Source organism: Myripristis murdjan, chromosome 3, assembly GCF_902150065.1.
Source record: "Myripristis murdjan chromosome 3, fMyrMur1.1, whole genome shotgun sequence".
NCBI classification, from domain to species: Eukaryota; Metazoa; Chordata; class Actinopteri; order Holocentriformes; family Holocentridae; genus Myripristis; species Myripristis murdjan.
The window spans coordinates 6,326,682-6,351,760 of record NC_043982.1 but is presented as its reverse complement, the minus strand read 5'-3'; the positions used below and the strand labels follow the sequence as shown (position 1 = coordinate 6,351,760).

General features: G+C 40.1%; 1 protein-coding gene across 1 annotated transcript in view; it reads right to left on the bottom strand.

Annotated features, from left to right (window-relative positions):
* Positions 1 to 24,390, bottom strand: part of cpne7 (copine VII) — a 46,897-nt gene extending 22,507 nt beyond the window's left edge. The window contains exons 1-10 of the mRNA XM_030048508.1: positions 24,217 to 24,390; positions 19,382 to 19,564; positions 18,145 to 18,219; positions 12,500 to 12,574; positions 6,744 to 6,827; positions 6,558 to 6,647; positions 5,768 to 5,866; positions 5,461 to 5,547; positions 4,547 to 4,606; positions 1,825 to 1,958 (exon numbers count right to left, since the gene is read on the bottom strand). Of these exons, the coding sequence (XP_029904368.1) occupies positions 1,825 to 1,958; positions 4,547 to 4,606; positions 5,461 to 5,547; positions 5,768 to 5,866; positions 6,558 to 6,647; positions 6,744 to 6,827; positions 12,500 to 12,574; positions 18,145 to 18,219; positions 19,382 to 19,564; positions 24,217 to 24,390 (1,061 nt within the window). The remainder of the gene's footprint in view (positions 1 to 1,824; positions 1,959 to 4,546; positions 4,607 to 5,460; positions 5,548 to 5,767; positions 5,867 to 6,557; positions 6,648 to 6,743; positions 6,828 to 12,499; positions 12,575 to 18,144; positions 18,220 to 19,381; positions 19,565 to 24,216) is intronic.
* Positions 24,391 to 25,079: the final 689 nt, after the last annotated feature.

Below are 25,079 nucleotides of genomic sequence, written 5' to 3'. Positions count from 1 at the left end.
CAGTTCCAATAACCAATAATTATTTGTATGTTTTGTAACAGCGATTTTTCATTTGCTCAATATTTGTTCAATATGTAAACAAATACTGAATCAGTGATTTTAAAGAAAAAATGTGTATGACTAATAACAAATCGAGGGAATTATAGCATACAACATACAAATCACCATGAGCACTTAAATGTGCAGGCACTTCGAATTCACTGAACAATGTGACTGCATTCAAACAGCACTTCTCTCTTCTGCTTGTGGTTTTAATGAGTCCTCCATAGAGAGCTGCGTGTCATCTTCCTCTGACTTTACCTCTGATTCTACATCACTGCTGCTATTTCTCCAGCCGCTATGCCTCCCACTGCCGCTTCAAGTGCCTGCTATCCTGGTGTTAGCCCCTATCTGGGCATCTGTTTGTCTGCAGTTCATAATAATGAGTCCATGCAAGCCTATGAAGGCTATGAGTGCTGCGCAAGGCAAAATAGTGTATCAGTGTATCATTATCCACAGAGGGGAGCGTATGCCGCCACAGTTGTCATTGTGAGAAATGACAATTGGAAATCTGTTAAGTATGTGTAAAATCCTAACATGAAACACTAACCATGATAGCACTACTGGGGTTAAAACTGCTTAGAAACCTCATGCAAAAATAATTGAAATTATTCCTAAAACAGGGAAATGACTGCCCCCTCAGGAGTGAATGTCTGTATTTTAACATTACAGACTTGTTTTGATCTTTGTGACAAATTTGTAATTTGTGATTCTGGGCTATATAAATAAATAAAATTGAATTGAATCTTGTCTGATCCCTACAAATATGACAACATACATTGGTACACAAGGAAAAGACCAATAATATTTAGTAAATTCAGGGACCAATAATTCTGAAAGATATCTTTTTTCCATAAGCAAAAATAACAAAAAATAAATGTCAACTCAGAAGTGAAGGTGCTACTGTTATAAAATGCATTTTACTGAATACCTATTGATTCATAAACTGATTGATATGCTAGACTGATGTCTATGAAAATGTGAAACACTTTGAAACCAAATCACTGCTTGACTATGTGTTAGTAACACAAATAATGTATCCATTGACAGGATTTACGTGCCGGAGTGAGGTCAACATGTTTTATACATGAAGGTTAAGCATGGCATCTAGACTGTTAAACGATCAGCAGTGTTAGAAAACCCAACCAACACACTTGGAATGACTTGGCAGCACAAGGGCTGTGTCTAAGCTGCTGTGTCAGTGTCACTAACACGGCTGCTGCCACCCATCTCCATCCTAGACCTGCAAATTAACCTTATGCATAGCTAATGTCTGCAGAGGCCAGATTTGCTTGCTGTAATTTTCTAAAGAACAAACATGATCTCATGCAATACTTGGCACCATGTCTAATACCGATGTAAATTCCCTTACCCAATGTGAAGATAAAGCAGACAATGAGAAAGACTTTGTGCGCAAGGAATGGCAGCAAGTTTGGCAGTGTCAGGCTAATTACACTAATATTAATGGAGCATCAAAATGCAAAATACATTTCGGAGATGAAATGCACGGGAGGTAAGGGGTTGACGTTCAGCAGTTCAGTTCCATCAGCTCTTTTACAAATTGGTGAGCAGGAAAATAACTGTCTCCGACATTCTGTTTCAGTGCTGCACAATTTCCATTACAGTCCTATTGCTGAGATGGAGTGCCTAGTTTCAGCGTGACACATATACCAACAAAATGGAATGCAAGGAGCAATCTGCAGCTCCATTTTGCAGCAGGAGAGCCTGACAAGCCCCTGTATATGCTTAATAGCTTTTACTAAGAAAAACCAAAGAGTGACAAACCTATCATAGTCCTGACAGATCTCTCCCACGGCTATCAGAGCCTTCAGGTACTCGTTGGGCTGGTAGGGGTTGATGTAGTGCAACGAGCAGCTGTTTCTGGGGTCCCCGTTAGAGGCTGTGAAGTCAATGGCCACCTGGTAAAATGAATTACACAATACATAACAACAACAACAATGATTAGGAAAACAGTCATCCATATTTTACATTTAATAAAGGTGTTCTACACTTTGTTGTTAGGCTCTATGCAATAACTATCACCTTACTTCTTGATATTATAGTTACAGTGGGTGATTGCTATACAGCGGTAAAGTAGAGTTGCACAGTGGGTGGGGTTATGTTGGCCAGAGCTCCAGAAGTAAAAATTTCCCAAATTTTCCCAAAATTGACATGACGGTCCGTTTGAGCATTTCCGACTAACGCTTATGACATTAATTAGGGTTCTGTTCAATTTAAGTGGAAAAGAGCCTTTCCAATGATCCAGCATGAACAACAGCAGGAGCCTGGCTCTTTAGACCAAAATGGAACAGAAACCTTCATTAATGTCATTAGTAACACCTGGACTAACCTGCTGTTTCATGCCACGGCTGTTGTGAGAAAGCTTCAGCCTTTACATGTGAAGCTGAGCTGTGTAGTTTTGAGTCGACTTTGTCTGATCGTTTTTGCGCCTACGGTGCAGTGTTTTGAGAGCGACCACTGACCTAGAATACAAGGTACTGAAAATTTGTGAACAGATTTTGCGGCTTTAGCTGGTGTCCTCACCATCAAAGAGGCTCATGGGTACTGTAGCATAGTGCAATTTGACCAAGCGGTAGAAAAATGTGACTTCTCTGAAACAAAGTCATAACATAACCCTGTAGTCAGGTTTATTAGTCCAGGAGACTTTGTGATTCTGTGCTGAGTATCTAATATAGCAGTTAGTGTAAAATAGTGATATGTAACAGAGTAATATAGCAGTTAAAATTGCAAATGGGGCAAAACAATGGGAAAGCACCTCCTGCACCTGCGGCTCTGCCCACTTTGCAACTCAATAGCACCTCTCAAAGCTATAATTTCATCCATCAATTAAGTCGTGCTTTGCTAATATAATCAAGTGTACTTGCTTTTATGATGTTGGTGGGCCTTTATTTTAGTAGTCTGTAGTCAAATGTATTAATAAACAACATAATACAATATCAAATCACAACACTGTATATTACAAAAAGTTAAGAATTGTGATATTTTCATAGCATAATGTTTAAAAGCAAAATGTTGCATGGTAACAATATGTTGTGGCAGCATTTCTGAAGTTGAGGTTATGCTGGCAGACTACAATTGACCGAAATGTAAATTATTATTAGCTTAGTACAGATGAATGTGTACTACTGGTGAGGAAATTTAAGTCAGTTGTGATTTAATTTAATTTTCAATCCAAGTGAAGCCGCAGCTGTCCTGATCCACTGTAATAAAGAAATCATTGACACTGATATCTGTATTTCAGTGGCATTTTTAAACCGCCAACATGCTCCTGTCACTGGAAAGACAACCTGTTTTGTGTGAGCTCACATATTTTCTTTTAGGTATAACTGAGCCACATGGCAGGTTAGCCAAGAGTGTCTAACTGCTAACGGCTCGGGCCAATTGTTGGTTTGATCCCATCAGCGTCTACCGCAGTGACAGTGTTTACATGCATGGAGTTACCCCCCCAGCTATTGGCCGTGCTCCACTTAAAGTCTTATTTGGGTTAAGTTGTTTACATGCACATTTGACGCCAGGGGAAAATATGATAGCCCCCCACTTGCAAGAAAGAGCACTGTTCATTTTTGAAAGATAGAAGACAGGAAAGGCAGAGGGGGTGCCATGCAGCAAATGTCCTGGTCCGAATTTGAACCCAGGACGCTGTGGTAAGGACTCAGCCTTAACTAGTGGTACACGCTCTACCAGGTGAGCTACTAGGGCACCACAGCACTGCTCATTTTTGTTGACATCAAAATGTGACCAATCACAACACACCAGGAATTGAAAAATCAAGACCAGGTTTCTTGAGTAAATTGCTTAAGGATGGAAGATTTGATCTAAATCATCATATCATATCAAATCGGATTATTACCATATACTCAGATTGGGCATGTGATCACAATTATTAACTTAAGAAGATTAATTTATAAATTTCCCTCAATGCTATGATATATATTATCTGCTGAGACGTAGGCGCTTGCTGTTTTGACACCTACATAGATGGAAGCAGGTACGGCACCCACATATATCCAAGCCGCTACTGCAACAATGAAGAACCGCATCCACCACAGCAGTCCCCGTGATTAATATTCATTGCCTCAGTAATCCAGTCAGAGAGTGAGAGGTAGCACCATAGAGGGCAGACCAAAGGGCTAGAGTAGGAGAAAGATTTGAATTCATTCCAAGGAGCTGTCTCCAGCAAGAAAACTATCAGTGCACATGGAAAAATTCATAGGAAACGCGATCGGGGGGAAGTTTCAGAGATGGAAAAAACCCACAACACACCTCTGGATGACTGTACGTAGCCTGTTACTGGACCAACAGAGTAAATTATCTCAGGTGAATCCCACCAACCGGCTGAATAATTTCGACAACACCAAAGCAGACACTCTTTAATTTACAGAAGATCAGAGTGCCTTAGGTGATCCATAGACATTTTGGGGGTCAATGTTGCTACAAGCTGAATGAACATGAAGTGTTACTGGGAACGAAATTATGCTCAATTTACCGTAAAGTGAATCTGGCATCCTCCCATAATGTAGTCCAGGAAGGAATAAACTCTGTGGAGCTGCAAGAAAAAGAATACTAAGTTAAGGCAGTGTCAGAGGGGAGGCTGCAGGCTTACGCTATGGTGTCAGAGACATCTAGTCATTAAAGTGGACTTAATTCAGCAAATCTCTCGCCTATAAAGCATAGCTGGAAAACTGCGATGTCTCATATATCAGTGAAATCTACATTACGAATGCTATGGCTATAAATAATCACGAAGAACACAGTCCTGTTATTCTGATGTACACTGAGAATTAACAAATAAAGATTGTTTACATGGACATACATGCACACACATACACACACTCGCTGTTAACTAATATTACCTGTTTCAGTTCATATTATCATAGGCAGTTTGTACGGCAAACTGAAATTCTGAAGAACAGTTTGATTAAACAAAACGCCCGAGCATGAGCTCTCCTGTGAATATATAATGTGCAATGGAAATTGTCAGTTTTCGTACTCCAATGAGCCGCTTGGGATCTCCGTGTCAGTTTGAGGTTAAGCCTCCAGGATCCTCACCTGCTAACTAAAACAGCTACAAGCGAGCACACACTCCCAAAGTGACACTAATTAACCCAGATGAAATCAGAACTGAAACAGCTGGTTAAACATCAGGCTGAGAAAAGACCAGGACAACTAAAAAAAAAAAAAAAAAAAAAAAAAACGTATGTTGAACAAACTCAGAGAAAGCCATCCACAGAGAAGAACTGAGAGAAAAAACGAACAGAGGAGATGAATAATTCAGATTTCCTATGTGACTGTTGGCTGTTGGTATGATTCCTGTGTCACAGTGTAGATAGAAGAGTAACAGTGATTGGTGCAACTCCTTAGTTGATTAGTCTGTGGTAGATTTGCTTGGCAGGGTCCTACCTTAAGGTCACTGAGGATGACAACTCCTGAATTTTTGTAGTTTTTTTTCTTCAGTTTGTACTTGGGATTCACACAATCCCACGACACCTTATGAAAACAATATAAAACAAAGGACAGGGACACAGTTATGACTTCTGTACATGGCAATATACCTTCCCCATCTGTTATAAAGACATTTTTTTTCCATCTGTGATGAATTTCACCACAGGAAAATGAGAGGCATATTGGAGACACATATGAAAAATGGTTACATGACCATGTAGCACTCTCTCTCTCTCCCGCTCTGCTCCTTCCCTCAGTCACTGACCTTATTTCCACTGGAAATTTTCTGCATTTCCCTGAAAGTGGCATAAAACTCGCCAATGAAGTCGTGCTTCCCCCTGGAGTCATAATCCCAGACTAGGCACTGGGACAAACACAGAAACACAGCAAAACTCCTCAGTACTTCCTGTCTGTGCAGCTTACGTATGTATGTATATATTCATTTGTTCATCTGTTTGTTCATTCTTCCATTGCTTACATTATTCATGTACACTCGTGTATAATCATGTATTCCCTTCTATGTCTATTTTTGTATCAGGATAACTATATAATCCATAATGCCTTGAAGTGCATGTCAGAAACATGGCATTTATGATGTTGTAGCACATGAGCTCCTCCATGTAAGTTGAAGTTGCAACTGGGAGATTCATAAAAATTAATAATATCAGAGTTTTGTTGTTGCAATGTTTCATGATAGCAAAAATAGCTGAGAAAAGATAAAAGCTAAATCCAACGAAAAAAAATAGATTTCGCTGTCGACGTTTGATGCTTTTGGGTTGCTACGGTTACCCGACATTTCCAGCAACAGCACCTGAACACCAATCAAGCCGGAAGCTTGTATTTCTTACATCAAGCACCGTGTACATATACCAGCTTTCAACAGGCACTTGAAGGCACTAACGCTGGCATTGTTAGGCTTTTGTGATTGGCTCCGTTTTGTGATTCCAGCTGAATTAGACTGGTCAAACAGCTTCTGCAGCCCTGAACCTTTGGTTTGAGCTTAGTCCAGCTTTACAGATCACTGTATGCACCCAAACGTCTCAAAGGTCCCTTACCTTGAGCTTTCTGTCCTCATCACAGCTGCACAGGGATATGAGGGACACTTTAAAAGGCTCCCACACAGGGTTTAGGTTGTTTTTAATCACCTGTCAAAGTAAAGAGACATTTCATATAAAGCAAACTAGCAGAATGTTGCTGCATGTCTTTTAGTTGAGACAGAGGAGAGGGAATAGTCAATTTACCTCAGTTCTGTGGACAAGCTGCTCTGTTTCGTCATCATTAATTCGATATATTTCCAAAAATGGGTCTGACTTACTGAAGATATCCTGCAGAAATAGAAAAGGGCATTCATATCAAAACTAATGACTCACTTGGTATGTCTCTACAATTTGAATGTTAATAAGTATAGGTCTGAAAGTACTGAATGCATTAAGGAGCGGTCCTGCTCGTAAATGTTGTGCAGCGTGTCTCCTTAAATTTTGCCACCTCTGTTTACGACTGTAACAAATGAAATCAGGAGAAGGATGTGACACAGTCATTTTGACAAGGAGTCTCAAGTAGAGGCTTCTGAGAATGGAGCAGCCGCTGATTGTTTAGGTCAATTGATTCTTCAAGGAAGAAGCACTGTGTGTGTGTGTGTGTGTGTGTGTGTGTGTGTGTGTGCGTGTGTGTGCGCACCAGAGAGTCGAGGTGGGGGGATGGGGGGGTCAGGGACCAAGAATGAGACAGTTAATGCCATATTTCTCGCCACATTAGCCAGATACATCTCCACAGGGAGAGGAGCAAAGAGAGATGTAGCATCCCCTTTTTGTTGTCATGGCAACCACTAGCCAGTGGCGTCAGCAGCATGGACTGATCAGGAACGCATATCAACATTCAATCTCAGTCTGACAATAACAGTACGGTTAATCATCACATTTACCACAATCATTGTCCATATATGGTATTTCATTATTACGACCTCTCGCAGCCACCATCTGCACCATGAGCCTGTAATATTTGTCAAATTGTCAGCAAATTATGACTGATATGCTCACGTGAAGAAAAATAAGCTGTTGTGTGGTTTAATTCCACTGTGAAAAAGGCAGAATGTAGCCTATGTATTATGTAAATAATATCTGTTATGATATATAAAACTGTATCTCTCAGTATAATGGGGTCACTCAAGTCATTTTCAGGCCAAACAGATATAAAGTATGATAGGAGCTCAGTAATTAATCTGCCTTCAATCTTGACATCCACCATGTGTGATTTAGTCTTTACTCCATCTTGCTTACCTATCAGCCCATTTTACCCACCCAACACACACACACACACACACACACACACACATACACACACACATACACTCCAACACCACCCTCACCCTGCATGGAGCAACCTGGCTATTTGCCATACTCTAGTCTCCAGTATCCCTGATGTCCTGAATAAACCAGTTAACAGAATATTTCTGTCAACTTCGGTATCCTTTCCACAAATAGAATGGTGTGGCAGCAAAAAAGCACGAACCATGTGGCCACAACCCTTTTTTCTTCTCATACAGGTGAAATTCATGTCAATCCCACATATGTAATACCAATTATAAGCACGGCACACCACCATGCTTTTTTGTTTGCATCATCAAAATGTACCCATAACTTTGTACAGGGCTGACTTCACGCGAAGGGCAAACACCAAAAGTGGGAGAAGCGAGATGTTTACATGCCACAGTAACCCATTTCATTTTAGAAAAACGCAGGCATCTTACCCGGGTGGAGCACAGCAGTCTCTGTGCAGACCATGCGAGTACACAAATGATAAAAGTCCCATAGTCAGAAGGTTAAACTGCATATTTACTACTAATAATACGTGATTTATTTAACTAAGACTTTTTGGTCATCAGTAAATCATAACATCATTAACTATAAAAACTGTCATTTTCCCACTCTCAGCTGACAGTGGTGCACACTGGAAGTTGCAGATTGGAATGTAACACCTGTTAAATACATTATCTAGTTATCATGGCTCATGAATTCATTAATCGTCCTTGCCTACCGTGACAGCAGTTTCTTGTTCTGAGTGTTGAGAGCACATTCAGTCTCTGTTGTGACTCAGAATGTGACATACTGTGTGCACCTCCTAGGCACAACAGTAGAGATTTATTAAGGTATACATACTAGCTACATCAACCAACTTGTTTGCTTTTGTTGCTTTGTTGCACACTGCAAAAACTTGTTTCATTGGCAAAATTTGTTTCTTGTTTCTAGCTAATTTTCACTTATTTCAAGTGAATTTTCATTTTTTCCACTGACAAATTTTGCCAGTGGAAAATTTTCACTTGTTTCAAGTAAATTTTCACTTGAAACAAGTGAAAATTGTCTAAAAACAATTTACTTCTGAGGTGATCATGTCTTATTTTAAGTGTAATGAGATATTTTGACTAGAAATAAGACATTTTTGACTTGAAATAAGACAAATAATCTTGGTAAGATTTTGCGTTTTTGCAGTGCACAGATGAGCCTCTTTATGGTAAGCACTGTAACAACAATATCCCTTTGCTCAGCAACAACACAGTGGTGTTAGAAGTGAAACTGTGGCCACCACGTTGGAGTTGAATAATGGGAAACCCATTAACAGGTGTGCAGGCTATTTACAAGATTCACATAAAAATCTCCAAGCAGGTGTAACACTGGCATAAATACAGCTGTCACTCCAGGGAAGATGGAGTACAGAAAAGAATCTACTACTTTGATTTTGAGTTTTTCCTTCAAAGACCATGTTTCTCTTTTTGCAGTGACATGATTGATTTCTCCATTGTTGCACCTTTCTGCATAAGGGATGTCTTTCTATGGGCAAATGGGGCACGGCCAATCGCGGGCACATGCCTGTCAGTTTAAAATGATCCTGATTCACCAACAAACACAGGAGGAACAAAACTGGTTGCATAAAATACCAACATTTCTATGCACGTTAGTGAATGGGGCCCAGTGTCTTTACCACTGTGTAGCTCAGCGGTGTCCAATCATGCACCACTGAGAGCCAAAATTCTGCAGGCTTGTAGTTCAAAAAAAGGCTACACCTGTGGATTTTAGTAACCGACCAATCCTAAATTCTGCCCCCCCAAATTAAAACCAACCAATTAAAGCTTAGTAAATGTTGCCCTCGGACATACAAAACATCTGTCTCCATAGACATGAATACATTTTCTCTAGATGTTGAGTTGTTTTCAGGCGTTTATGATGCTGCCTTTAAAAAAAAAAAAAAAAAAAAAAAAAAAGCAGCAGAGACACAGAGAGACTGAACAAAAACCAAAACAGGACCGAGCCACACATCTCCTCTGGATACACCTGCATGCCCCGCCACACAGGCACATGAATATTAATTAAGATGAGATGAATTGAGATGAAAATGTGCATACTTTTGGCCCTTGATGGCACATGACCAGATTACTGCTCCTCATTCAAGTTGATCTGTAGCTTTTATCAACAGTTTTGGTCACTGTGAGGTGGACATCACATCAGAGGAAGTGGTTGGATTTCAGCGTTCTGGCAGTTTGCTGGGGTTTCTAACACAGGGACTGTGATATTTTGTCAGTTTTTGAGGTTCCGTGTAATTTGTTTTGACCACTTTATTGTATTGAGGAGGTGTGGCTTAGCATAATGAGACGAGTTGAGTAGTAGATAACTTGTGTGTTACAGTTACTTTTGTCTGAATTTGTGACTTCTTCCATAAAAAGCGATACTAGTGCTGCTTTCTTCAACATGAAATTATTATAACTCCAAATGTTTTGATGCCAGTTGCAGAAAAACTTTGTGAAGCAGATTGTGAGCCTAATCCTCCCCTCTTACTGCACCATCCACTGCATACCAATAGTTTTTATCTTTGGGGAACAAATGTACAATGTCGGGGCTTTGGCATCCACCAACAATCTGTTAGCAGCCAGCTGGCTGCTGTCTGAGAGACTACAGAACAGCTGATTAACTATGCATACTGTCAGCCAATCAGAGCATTCATTAAAATCTGGGTGTATGCAATATCATCTAGAGCAGGAAGTAGGATGGAAACCTAAAGCTATTCTCTTCATATCCACAAGTAGAGTTGCCTACGATTCAATTTGCCCAAAGAGAATGATGACCTGGATGAATGAGAATATCCATAGACATCCATAGGGAGAGTTTCTCAGTGAGTTTTTACCATTATAATATTAGGAGGAACTGTATATTAAAATGTCCATTGTTAAAAAAAAATAAAAAAATTATGTGAGATTGACATATTCAGTTCTCATTGCTATGAATCATGGGCAACCAAGGAGCCTCACTATGTTCGTGAGAACATGGACAGGCTTCAAATTGTCACAGCTGTAGCTAGGACTCCAGCCGAGCTCCTGCTGTCTTTTTGATTGAAATATGCCTTAAGCAGAGTGTGACGGTGTAAGAGAAGCAGCAGCAAAGGTCACTGATGTCCAGCCTCATTCCTTAAAGAGAAACGCAGGAATTCCTCGTGTGATGTTATTTTAGCACGTTGGGATCCTATAATCATGTTTTTTATGAAAAATGAAGACGTCGTACTTAGATGAGTTTCTAAGTGATTATAGTGACACAACATTGTATCTTTATGATCTCAATAACCTGTAAAAGTCTATCTTTAATTTAATTTAAGGAAAAACAATGATCAACAGCATTGAGGTGGTATCTCAGTTGGCTTTAGTGAGCACCATGTAAGAACGATGTCATAGGTTTGAGTCCAGGGTGGAACGTTTACCACACACATTCCCTATGTCCTTCCTGTCTCGCAGACTATCAAATAAACAACTATCTTTAAGATTTATTCTATTATCAGGGTTTTTTGTGTCTGGAGAATGTGCACGGGATTTTACATGGGATTCGCATGTGTTGTACCAGGGTTGTCACATCTGATTTGCCCCAAAACCACGTATTGTCACATGAAGGTCACGTTAAAAAGTCCCATGTGAATCTGAAGTAATGTGAAGTGAGGCCAACATTACACAGTGCAACTTCCATGCAATTTGTTACATGTTGTAAAGTACAATTTTACTGTTGCTACGTCACCAAACCCATACACAACAGTCCAAATGATGATACAAATCCAGTTCAGGATTTTTGGCGGAAAAAACTCTTCCGCTTGGAAACAAGTTGCATGAAAAAGTTTCATATGTATCATCAGCCTGAGGTCATTTGTAGACTGCATTTCTGCATGTGAAATTATGTGTCTTTCTATATTTTGTCCTGAAAACTTGCTACCCTTTTTAGCTATTATATTAAAATATCACTCTGCGTGAGATATATTCCAAAGATTGATTATGACTGATTATGTTTCAAAAACACATTGCTTGAAATACACAGTTTAGCCCATTGCAGAGAATGTGAAAGGAGACTGAGGGACTCAAGGACATGGACAGCGGCAGCAATGAGAAATAAAATTAATTTGATCGGGAATATGGTACATGAAAGAGAAGAACGAGTAGGCAGAAGAGTGTAGAAGTATTTGAGGATGGTTTTGTTGTTGAAATGGAACAACAAAGAAGATGACGTGCAACATCCTCCTGAAACATAGCAGTAGAGTGCCGCATCAAAAGCACGCCTCAACATGGAAAATATAGAAACCATACAGATCCCATCTAGATTTACATTACCATAAGGACGTTTCAAGCAATCCCCTCTTCCTCAGACTTGTAGTAAGAGCAAAGAGTGGCCATCTTTTATGCCCATAATTCAATAAAAGAATAAGACAATGAGACATGGTTCCATAGAGCGCAGGGTTTGAAACATCACTACAGAGAAGTAAGTCTTGATAGGAGCTATATGGTGTGCGGGTGTATGTTTTCATGTTTTTGAAATGGAAAAAAAAAGACACCTAACGTCAGGGCCAGTGCATTGTGAGTGCTGTGTGAAGGCATGAATGGCGTATCACATCTGTGTCTAGCATTGTAGAAGAAAGACAGAGTGCAATCTATGCAATGCTCTGTGCAATTTCTATCACAGGAGTCCAATATTGTTACCTTATCATCCAGCTTCTTGGCACAGAAAAAAAGCTCCACATATCCATTGTTGCCAGAAATTTCCTCAGCATGTACCTGCAAATGAAATAGGATTTATGAGAAATATTTAGTTCCTATGATCTTTTTTAACTGCTATGCAGACATGCAGAAAAGCATGACAGGAATTACTGGCAAAACTATTATATCTACATTTCAGGGACAAAAAAACAGCAACCTCAAGCTGAAAGCTCATGTTGTGGCTGCAAATTGAGAGCTGACACTATAAACACACTCTCATGACAGATGTTATTTCATGACATTGCACATGAAGCCTCTAGAGAATGACAATGGAGGTTCACACTTGTGTGAACCTCTTCATCATATCCCAGCATTCAAAACAAATTGTTTATGCTTTAGTTAACGCCGTACTGACTTGCCCTAAATAGATGGCCACGTTTTTGAATTTCAGGAGTTATCATGGTTCAACCGTTACACTGGGTAACACTGTACAAACTACTTCTCTCGTCTCCTTTCTCTCTCGAAACAGGAATCTCACACTCTTCAGTGGTAAGGGCAAAAAAAATCTATGCAGTCACTACAAGAGGGGCAGAAGGTTTGTGTTAGCCCTTTTCCACCAGGGCCAGTGCCAGAGCTGGCGCCAGAGTGTGAACCACTCCAAAAGCAAAAACCGTCCCAGAGCCACGGAAATCAGCTCCGGGGCCCAGTTTTGCCAGTGCCATAAACATACTGGTCTGCAACCAAGGAACTAGAAATGTAAAGGGCCAGAGGGCAGGACAATAATATATTGTTTGCAATAGTTGAACCTCAGCTGAAAAAAAAAAAAAAAAACAGCAGCAGTGACACCAAAGAAAATTCTGAGTTACGCAACTCTTAAAAGTGGTGAGAGCTAGCACTAACCCTAAACCGAAAGCTCCACTCGCAATATGCCGCAGTAAAAACAAAAAGCATGATGAACTGGAAGCTTCACAAAGGCAATTGAAGGTGAAATTAAAGGTGAGCAGTGTAGGATGTATCCCCAGAGAAAGTCCACATCTGTAACTGTTCTTTCTTTGGTCTCTTTAGTGGAAACGTTGGCCGGTTCTCAGACGTGTCAAACAGAGCACCGGTGTGAGTGGAACACAGAAATGATTATGGGTATGTGTGTGTGTGTGTGTGTGTGTGTGTGTGTGTGTGTGTGTGTGTGTGTGTGTGTTAGAAACTTTATTGTTTTTCAGTGCGTTCACGTTGGCTACAATGAGACATGACTCAGAAGACAAATCACAACTGACACCAGGAGATACACAAAGTCAACACAAAACATCCTGTGTAGACTAGATTTTTGAAAACGGCATTTTTGGTCACGGTAAATGCAGCTTATGAAAAATGCTCTCCAGAGTGGACTTTTCTGAAAATGTTGGTCGTGGACAGAGGAAACCAAAACAATTTGAAAGCACTGATGTCACCGTTGCGGCTTCGCTTCTTTGTGCATGCTAACACCGGGGGGACAAAGACCTCTCACAGGTGTGGCTTTGATCATGCAGTTATTCTCAGTAACTTGTATTCATCTAAGACTTTTCAGACAGATACCATCTTGCATGGATAATCCCAAACCACATAAACAATGAAAATATGGACAAAACTGAGTACATTTTTCATTGTCCTTGTAATACTTGTTACACTGGTATTGTGGGAAAGAACAGGTGCTGCAAGTAATTCTGTGGGTTGTGGGTCGGTGTGGGTGAGAAATTGTGCGGCGGCGGTTTTCAGATGACACACCCATGCAGACCACTAGTCTTAACCCTAAAGTATCTATACTGAGTGACAGACTCTACAGGCTGCACACTGAGTGTGGTCTGGCCCAGTTCTTTTTCTGCAATCAGAGGACATTTCTTTTGTCTTGGAGGTATTCAGAAGAGTCTTCACCCCACGTGATGAACTTGTGTAAACTAGGGAAGAGTCTTCACCCCATGTGATGAATTAGTTTAAACCAGAGACGTGTTCTTGCTTGTTACCCTTGAGGAGGCTGAGAAGTGATGTGTCATCTGCAAATTTGATTAAGTGTCTCCCAGGAAATGAGCTGGTGCAGCTGTTTGTGCACAACATGAACTACGGTGAATGACAGCAGCCACAAAATCAAACCATCCTCTAATGAAACAGTTTCATCATCTCTCTCTCTCTCTCTCTCTCTCTCTCTCTCCCTCTCTCTCTCTCTCTCTCTCTCTGTGTGTGTGTGTGTGTGTGTGTGTGTGTGTGTGTGTGTGTGTGTGTGTTTGTGTGTGTCCCTGAGATCTGTGTAAATTTTGGAGAGGCTTTTACCTTTATAATTGTGCACAGCACTTTTATTTAGGTGGGTGGAAATGGTAAAAAAGCACTTTTGTGTGGATCCTCACAATTATCCCCAACAAAAGGCCTTGACTCATATTTATTGTAAGTCTGGCAAGGTATGAATGGAGCACAATTAACCAGGCTGAGTTTTAGAAATTTTATCACTCTCAGTGACCTCCTCATTATAATGGCAACTTATCTGGCCCTAGAAATATCCAGCAGTTGTAATAAATTGCTGCAGCATTCATGCAGTTCACAGTAAACCCACAAACCCAGGCCATGTAGAGTTCTCATCGGGCCTGAAAATTAAGACCTGACCCGACCCGGGCCCCACTGGGCTAGCCCGAGGCCCAACCCGACCCGACTAATTAGCCGAACTTTAGGCCCGACAGCCCGATAAAGCCCGAAAAAAAAAAAAAAAAAAAAAAAAAAAATCGCTAAATTCGCCATTATTTAGCAGCGCCGGTGGCTGAAATTCTAGTAGTGAGAGAACGGACAACTGCAACTCTCTCTCACTTGTTTGCTCTGCGCTCGCACAGCTGGTTGTCTGTCTGTCACTGAAAGTTTAGCCTCCAAATCCAATCCAGTCTCTCACTCTCTCCACCAGTCACATAAAAATGAAACGTCATAATCAATAACACAACACATAATTCTATTTCTTTTTTTATAAAAAAAAAATCCCCCGCAGAACCCGAAGCCCGACCCGACCCGACCCGCCCAATTCACGTAAATTTTAGACCCGACCCGACCCGACCCGATTTTCGGGTCGGGTCGGGACGGGTCGGGTTCGGGCAGAAAATGAGAACTCTAAGGCCATGCAAATGAGTTGAGACTCAGTGAGGCGGCTCCAGTGATTTCTGTGTTTATATGAAAACTAAGTCGTACTTGAAGATAGTTGAAGATGAAGATGCAGTTGATAGTTTTAGTTACACCAAATATATGTATGTGGTTCAACAGACTTGAGGCCAATAGGCTAGAATTTGTGACTGGATGGATACCAGACAAAACTTCAATGAAAAGCAATCCTACAGGTACAATTAGATTGGAGCATTGCAAAGAAAGCAGTCAAATAAAATGGGAGCCATACAAAATAATGTGAGTGTCAGTGTCAGTCAAATGAAGAACAATAAAAATTTCCAGAGCTACGTAAGTAAACCAAAACTGAGTGGAACTGAGTGGAAATGCATTGTTGAGATTCACTCATTGCTAAAACATTATATATCTATATCTATATCTATATATGTAGATATAGATATAGATATAGATATATATATATAGATAGATAGATATAGATATAGATATATATAGATATATAAATATATATATGTAGATATAGATATAGATATAGATATATATCTATGTAGATAGATAGATAGATAGATAAATAGATAGATATAGATACAGATATATATAGATATATAGATATATATCCATATATAGTGTTTTAGCAATGAGTCAGTGTTGTTATTCTGACACTTTCCAGTATTTCTGTTTTAATGTGTTATATGTCTATGTAGCAGACGAACAACATAGTGGTTGTTGCGTTGTTTTTTATATATTTTTGTTTTGTGCGATCTACCTTGTCAAATATGAAATCACGTTGTTAAAAATGTCTTAACAACATCCAGGGCTGTAGGGAAAACGATGTGGGATGATAAAAACATAGTGAGTCATTCTTATGGGCAGAGGAGGAGGCTGGGATCCTCCTAAAAGTCTCAGATGAACACAAATTATTGGAAATAAAATTATGATCAAAGCCACAGCCATGTGAGGTCAGTGTTCTGCTAATAGCATGCACAAAGAAGCAAAGTCGTGCCGGTGACATCAGTGTTTTCAAATTGTTTTGTTGTTTTTTTTAACCACTCACATGACAAAAGGAAATTGTTTTCCACTCTGGAGAGCGTTTTTGCTGACCAAAAATGCCATTTTCATGTGAATGGAATGGTGCGTTTTCAAAAACATTTCTGTCTCCGTTTCGATCACCCACTATCATGTTTCGACATTTCCGCCATCGCCAATGGTGGACACCTGGGACTATTTGATCTGATGCCGAAACATGTTGGTGCACGATTGAAATAAATAACATTCTGTATATGAAGTAACGTATGCTGCCCTCTCATATTTGAGAACATGATTTTGAGGATAGCACCTTATTTTTGGTGTGCACTCTGACTGAACTATTGCGCAGGCTACATGTCTGTTGCTGAGGTGTGTCAGCGTCTGATAAAAGCCCTTGCCCTCAATGAGGAAGAAAGGGCCACAGCTTTGGAGACAGACTCTCACAAGCTAGTAAACAATCAGGGTGCCCCGACTGCTCAGACAAAACAACAGTCAGTACAGATGTTGTGTTTCTCCAAATGTCACCCAGTTATTTTGGGCTAACATCTGCCATCAGAAAAATCCCATTTGTTGGTGGACAAGGCAGCACCAGCTCCCTGTGCTCCACTGAGGAGGCTGGAGGAGTTGGATCAGGTTTACTACATGTGACCGTCTTATGCTACGAAATATATTTTACAGATTTGGATGATAATTTACAGGTTAGACTCAATCAGGTCCTCTCCTCTTTTTAAAACATGGCTGCCATATGTGACACCTTCAGTAATGACACTTCAGTTACATTAAATACAAGCAGCACAAGTGCAGCATCTCTCTGAGTGCAGTTGAGCAGCTTAACAGTTTGTGGGAATGGACATATGGACAAATGGACAATACTGGCATCCCATCAGAAAGGTGATGCAGCAAGGATGGCATACCATCTATTATATGGGATATCATATATTAAATTTTGATTTGTGGTGATCCAGCCACAGCCTCAGTAAATCATTTTGCTAACATGGCGATAAAAAAGATGCATGGGCATAATGACGCTCTTAACACTTTTAAATCGGAGCACTGCACTCTTCTGCCAATTTGCTCGCCTCTGCCAATTTTTGTGCACAATCAATTAACTTGTTTGCGCCCACAGGAACAACAGGGCATTTGCGTATGTGTCAATGTTTGTGCGTCTACGCTGACAAAATGTTATTTACAACAAAAGGGTACATGAGATAAGATGAACCTCACTGATCCCAGAGAGGAAATTGAGGAGGCAGATTTGGATGGCACAGTAGCCCGCAGAAATCTTATTGCCGCCATCCATCAGTGTGGCATGCATTATGTTGCTCAAATCACCGACTATTACCATTGAACTGCCCTCAACTTTCCACATGTGCTCACAGAAAGTTTGATTAGAGAGCAATAGACTTGGCTGCTAACAATATAGAACCCTCCATTCAAGCCAATTTCTCCTCCTATTTGTAGGGGGCAGTGAGGTCAGAAGCATGATGGTGTATAGGACCTACCGTGATGGTGGATTTACCAGCATATTTCCCATACTTCAACAACAAAGGCTTCACCATCCTCTTTTGGGCCACAATCTGCAGGGAACAAAATGAACATGAGGTTGTCCTGAAGGCGCAGCGTACAGGCAAATGAGTCTTCAGCACCAACTAACCATTAGTCAGTCTGGCACTATAAGTAGCACACACAACATCATGTATTTATTTGTTTGGTTATTTAGCAGAGACGATGGACAGTTAAATAACAGTCCCAGAATTAGAATGGTGAGCACAGCAGCCGAGTTCACAGACATGACTGTGCAAAATACAATATATTACATCGGTACATTATGGCCACATGCGCCTATGGCAGACAATACAACAGTGGATGTGTCATCTGTCTTTGAGTCCAGTGTTCTAGATAGACGCCAGTGCTACATAAGTATGTCTTATAGTTTTTTTCTGGGACATCACATTTTTCACCTCAGGCTGTTTTTGCAGCCAAACTGATCACAGTTAATTGACAGTGCAGCACCCATCTTAAAGGATCATACTATTGATTTTGAATGTTTGGTCCATTTACAACAACTTCCCCACATTTTTCATTCCACCAAAACATTTTGCAAATCAGGGGTGCTAAAGATTCCACAACATTTGTCAGAATCCCTTTATTTTCAAAGTTTAACCCTTGATTGAAACAGCCACCTTATCATGTTCTGCTTCTGCGGCTAACAAAGTCATCAATATTCATAAACCACAGAACTGATAAAACGCTGCATAAAGCAAATGTTTCCCCAGGGACTATTTCCTGGCAGAGAGACCATTGCATTCCACCCAATTTTAAGTCATCAAACCACAAAAGTGCTGCAGCTTTTAGGAAAACTAATGTGGACGACTTTATTACGGTGAGGGAAGACTGGTGTGAAGAAAGTTTGAAGTCTCTGAAAGTCCATTTTCATATCATAGTGGATTGAATGGAAACCAATGGCTGGATACAAGGAAGGAAAAATGATATCAGAGATCTAAAACATGACTGCTTGCTTTGATAAAAGATTAGCTGAAACGTGAAGTTTATACATTTTGTAGATATTACACTAAACATGCAGAATCACTGGTATGGTCCTTTAAGGCAACCAAACCTACTAGCTTTCAGAAGTTTAGTCAGCCTAGCATAGATTATTTGAGTCATAGTTATGATTTGAAAAAAAAAAAAAAAAAAAAATATTAGAAATCACTAACAAAGTGAGTCAGCGGTGCCCACCTGACCAAGGGTACACTCCACCCCACCCAGGAAGTCATCGTCACGGGTCCCAATGCTGTGTGTGCCGTGGATGTCGTAGACTTCAAATCGCAGCTTCTGGACCTCCTCAAAGTAGTAGTCCAGCGAGAAGACCTTGGCGAAGACTGGGTGCAGGTTGCTCTTGATAACCTCTGTCCGGTCCAGCTGAGTTAAAACCATCAGAGAACACTTTGAATAAAATATTGAATTCTCAAACTGTATTGATTGTATTGATATGATGGACAGCTTTGACAATTCCTGATAGTTTTAATTACAACATACTACATAGGGATGGCTGATATCACAAAAAAACAATGCTTGTACATTAGTACAATTCTTATAGGACAGCAGGTAATGTAAGTCCTTGACAAAGTGATAACTATCCTCAATATATATTGCTTGAAGATATCAAAGCACAGACAAGTAATGGGTTTTGGCCAAACCTTGCAGTGTATTTTGTTTTTTTTTTTGTTTTATTTTATTTTATTTTATTTTTATTTATTTATTTATTTATTTATTTATTTATTTATTTATTTATTTTATTTTATTTTATTTTATTTTACTTCAAGGACCTTCACTGTATGCTTCATGTGTCATCCCAGTTCTAGAGCTATAGAGAAAGCTATCAGAGAAGACAGCATGACACTGATATTGAAGCTCAGGAAACACAAAACATCCATGTTTGTCTCTGCATGCATGACATGTAATAGCTGAGCTTTCTGGGGCCCCATCTGCTCATGATGTAGGGCTTAGCTGTCACACGGCTTCATAGATGTTTTTATGCTGTCCAGTTTGTCACAAGGAAAGATTACTGCTGAGCATCGCCTATAAAGCCTTGGAAGATGATATGATTAAATAACCTAATAAAGGAGCAAATACTTTACTTCAAGAATTTAGTCAAAATCAGTGAGTGTTCATGTCATTTACTGTATTTTGCTGTTTTTGGGCACTTCAATGAAGATTCTGGGAATTGACCAGCTCTCTTCTAAAACTAAAAACCACCAAATGAAGGCCTTAATCTGTTATACTGTACCAACAGCAGATTAGAGACAGTCCTTAGTCCTTAAAGTAGGCTCATACAACGTTTGTTGGAGGTAAGACTTAGATCTAAACGAAGGCTTTTCCTTTAGCTGTGCTAAATGTGACCACACACCCTTATACACCCTTGGTCCAAAGTTCATCTGTTGTTCAAGACTCAAGATGGCTTTATTTCTCCCACAGGAGATTTTTCTTGAACATTAAAGGCAGACGAGCTCAGACACATATGGAGTGCATTTCCCACAATCTATTTCCTTGAGTTTAGGAGGTTCACTGCTAAGGAGATAGTGGGAGTTTCTGGGAGTTTCAGTATTGTGTCTTATTTTTTATTGCATCTGCCAGATGATAATAATTTGTACTGTGACTGCTAGACATAAGAGGGGTCTGCTAGAATTTTCTGTTTAATGATTGCCTTGTCGAAGGAAAGGATGCCCCCTCACTTTCACTGCTGTCTAAACAAGTTTATTTGAGAATTTAACTGAACTAACAAGCTATCATACCAAGCTATAGCTCCATAAGATAAGATAATCACAGTGCGATAAATCCCCAATTACCCCGCATAATTACATAATTTGTAAGAATGGACTTGAGTGATATATGTATTATGGATGATTTTTGGAGAGTGATCCCCCACCCTTCCTGAGTGAATAATCAGGGTGATAATTTCCGCTGTGTTCATTGTATTTCCAGTGAGATCACCAATGTCACAGCACTGTACAAAGTTTTAAACCTCAGGGTTCATTCTCGCCACTGCAACTTCAGATTTTGTGTCATGGTGACTTTACAAATTAGAGGCTTTACAGTAATGCCTTGTTTCTAGCTTTGATAGAGACAATCATATTCAGAAAAAAAAGATTCAACAATCCCAGAGTTTAGAAATATCAGTGGATAATGTACGTTTATTGTGGGGCTGACAGCGCCCACGCAACCAAAATATTGTTATCAGTCTAAATCAACTGAAAAACTTGAAATGAAAACTATCTCCACCTCACTTGTTTACTATTTTTTTGCTCTCAAAGTACAATGAAATTGGTTAGATAGTAAAAAAAAAAAAATACAAATGGGTTCTGTATTTGTTATTGATCTGCTTTTCTGTTTCAACTGTTCTGTTCTTGTTTTATATAATCTCAGCTGTTGGAACTGAAGCCGAAACGGTATGGAGTGGAAAATCATCAGACCCATTATCACCACTATGGAGGACTATGTTGACAAGATCACTTGGTTCTAATTGTCTTGGTTTAATCTTTTGTCCTGTTTTAGGACTGTAACAGGCAATCAACAGTGTCATACACGAATGCAGTAATACACTCATCTAAAATTTAAGGAGGGGTTTCTCTTGTGTTTCATTCTACCCCAGCAAACATCACACAGACTGAAATGCCAGCTATCACATGGCACCCTCAGTCTCATTCATCCACATTTTTTCTCATTGTCTTTCTTGCCTTCTCTCTCTCTCTCTCTCTCTCTCTCTCTCTCTTGCTTTGCGCCATCTGGATGGACAGATTTGGGATGAGTCTGATGAGACTGTTTGTTGATAAAAGCTAATCAGAGCTACAGAGGATAGGTTGAGCTGAAGCCTGTGATGCCTGGTCGTTTTTTTGGTGTGGGGCCAAAACTAGAGACATCTCTGACATGGGGGGATTATTGCCACCTCCAATCAGTTCTTTCAGGTCTCTGCAGCTTGATCATAACAGGCCCCAGTACAGTAAATATCAACAGAAAGAATAGGATTCGAATGAACTCATTATCGTGGGAGTATGTACAATGTCACTGTTAAGACTACAAAGTCTGGATGCCACAGAACCGCTGCAGGACAAAATGTTAAGTCATCTCTACCCTGCTTTGGGATTCCTTCTTGGAAGTGCAAAGGAGATGAAATAAAGTAATAATGAAACAAGGTGGGAGGAACAAAATGCTGCTACATAAAATGCTTATACCACAGTGGGGCCTTATGAACTCAGAAAAGAGAAAGGGGGTGGTGGTGATAGAAGTGGGCTTTGCCATTTACTCAGTTGTTGGCATACATAAACAATTTGCATTGCAATGTGGCTTTCCAGCACTGAGGGATTTGACAGCAGGGGAGTGGCCGACTTGTGTAAATTGTCATGGCCGTCATGCTTCTTAAATATCCCTCATATATAGGACTCACAGACAGACAGATAGACAGGTAGACAGATAGATAGATAAGGTTTTTTTTTGCTAAACATCTAATTGCCACCATAGCACCATGAAACATGTTTGGTCTGTGTGAGATTTCACAGATAAACCAATTAAACCCCAAAGTCTAAGTGTATAGCGAGATTAAATGCCATGCAAATGATTTTCAAATATATGGCAAATTCATCATTCATTAAAAAAACTGACATCGATTATATCGAAATGTTTAGAGCAAGAGTTCATCGCTCACTTTAAAGAGGAATGAATAATGTGGCTGATATTTCACCATTATCTTACAAGTACTGTAATGGAGGCACTTTGCTTCTATCAGATCAGAGGCTCTTCTGACAGTGCAGTTCTAAAATGAAGTAGCCTAATCTGAATTATTTCATATTATACAAGCACATCACTGCTACATTCAGTGGAGCTATAAATATCCACTCATGTATTCATGCCACACTGGGCCCAGGTTAATTTTCTCATGCAACAACTTTGTATCAAATTACAACTGTGACAAATCCATATCTGTATGCTCTGAACTATGAGTCAAGCTTCTTTATTACCAGTGTCTCAAAATAGTATCGTAAAGTTTCCTATTCACCATGAGCACCTTCAACAAATGGTTCCCATGCCTCTAATATCCGGCAGGGTTACAGTTAATTATTATCTCCCATTTCCCTGAAAAGAAAAGACTTTGTCTGATGAATAATTGCAGCAGGCATTCAGCATAATTAGATATCCTCTGCCACTTTTTAACACATTTGCTGCTTAATGTCGGCCTGTGTTTTGGTTTCCCTCGTGAACCATATGACTTAATTAACAGCGAAGTAGAAGACTGCTGCCTTCACTTCAAATCAGCTTGGGACTGACACAACAAAGTAACCATATTCAGCTCATTTGAAATTGGGCTGGAATATAACTAAGTAGGAATGATGGATTTCATTATATGACATAAAATCAAGTTTTGTCCTTGTAGAAATAAGCTGCTGTACAACCTGCGTACAACAGAGCAGAGCTTTTGAGATGTCTTGCAGATAGAGAACATTTGCCTCTCTTCTGTGCTGCCTGTATATTCTGCAGTGGATATGAAAATCTTTAGTTTTGATGCAGAGAGCTGTTCCGTAAGCCTGAATCCATTTCAAAAAAAGACTGAAAACAGCTGTAGGTCCACCAAACTTGTGCCAAATTTACTATGTCTGCATAGGTTTTGGGGATAATTGGAGTAGGATTAGGAATTCATCCTCAAGTATGACGCTACACACACCACCAGGGCTCATTCTTAAAATCCCAGTCTTTCCAGATAAGTCTTGGGTAATTTAACTTCAAACTGATTCAGCTCTGATCTTGGACAAGGGAAGGAGGACTGTCCAAATACTATGTAATAATTAAGAAAATATGCAAAGCTCACCTCTTGTGATTGTATTTGGAAACCTTATGCATCTATGAGTCAAAAAATGGATACAGTATGCATTTCTAGTGCAGTTTATGATGAAATAAAAGAGGACTGTATTTTAAAAGCTATGTACCATGGATCACAGAAATGCTAATTAAGCAGCTATTTATTCCACACTAGTGAACATTGACCAAAGAGTCCAATTGAGTGAGAGAAAAGGGGGACTCACCTCTGTCCACTGCCCTTGGGTCTGCACCATCAGGATGACACAGGGGTCTGACTTATTCAACGTGTCCCGGTCCAGCAGGGCTTTGCACGAGACACGCAGCTCTACTTTAGAGACACAGGTAGCTGGACCACTGAGGCTGGTTGCAGGGGAGGTGGCCTCCTGAACATCATTCATCCTGACTCAGGGCAAGAGGAGTTACCAGCTACTGAAGCAGTAAGACGCGGTGGCGTTGATAAGCCAAAGGGATGGGAAACGTCGTGGTTGGTTGAAGTATCTCAGTGAAGAGGGGCACGTTCACAGAGGACAGGCTCTTTTGACTTGGTACAGATGTCACATAAAAAAGAACAGAGTTTCCAGAGTGAGCGTCAGGGCAACAAAGCCATGCGGTTATCGCTGCCTGTCAGAGTTATCCTTTTGAGAAGAATATCATCTCACCTCCGTGATGACGGGAGACAGGACATGAAGGTGGCGGGGCTGCACGCTGGGGAGTTCCTGATCGGATCTCTAGAGGGATTCATTTAAGTTGATCAAAATTTACTGCCTCCTCTTTTTAAACCATCTTCAGTCCAGTATAAATAACAGGAAGAAGTCTGCTTAAGGTAAAGAAATTCTCAGTGGTCACAGTGGCTATATCCTACACAAATACACTTGATACACCCAGTTCTGAAGGCACATTATCATCACCTATTCATGATTTTATACTTTTTGTCTTTATAGAGTTTCCAATACTCCTGTTCAAATACCACCCAAACAACCACCAAGCCTATTTCCTATTCTAAATCACATTATGTTGTCAAAACTAATGGAAGTGGTTGATGAAATTATTAATCCAGCAGACACGTGGCTAATGAATGATCAAGTGC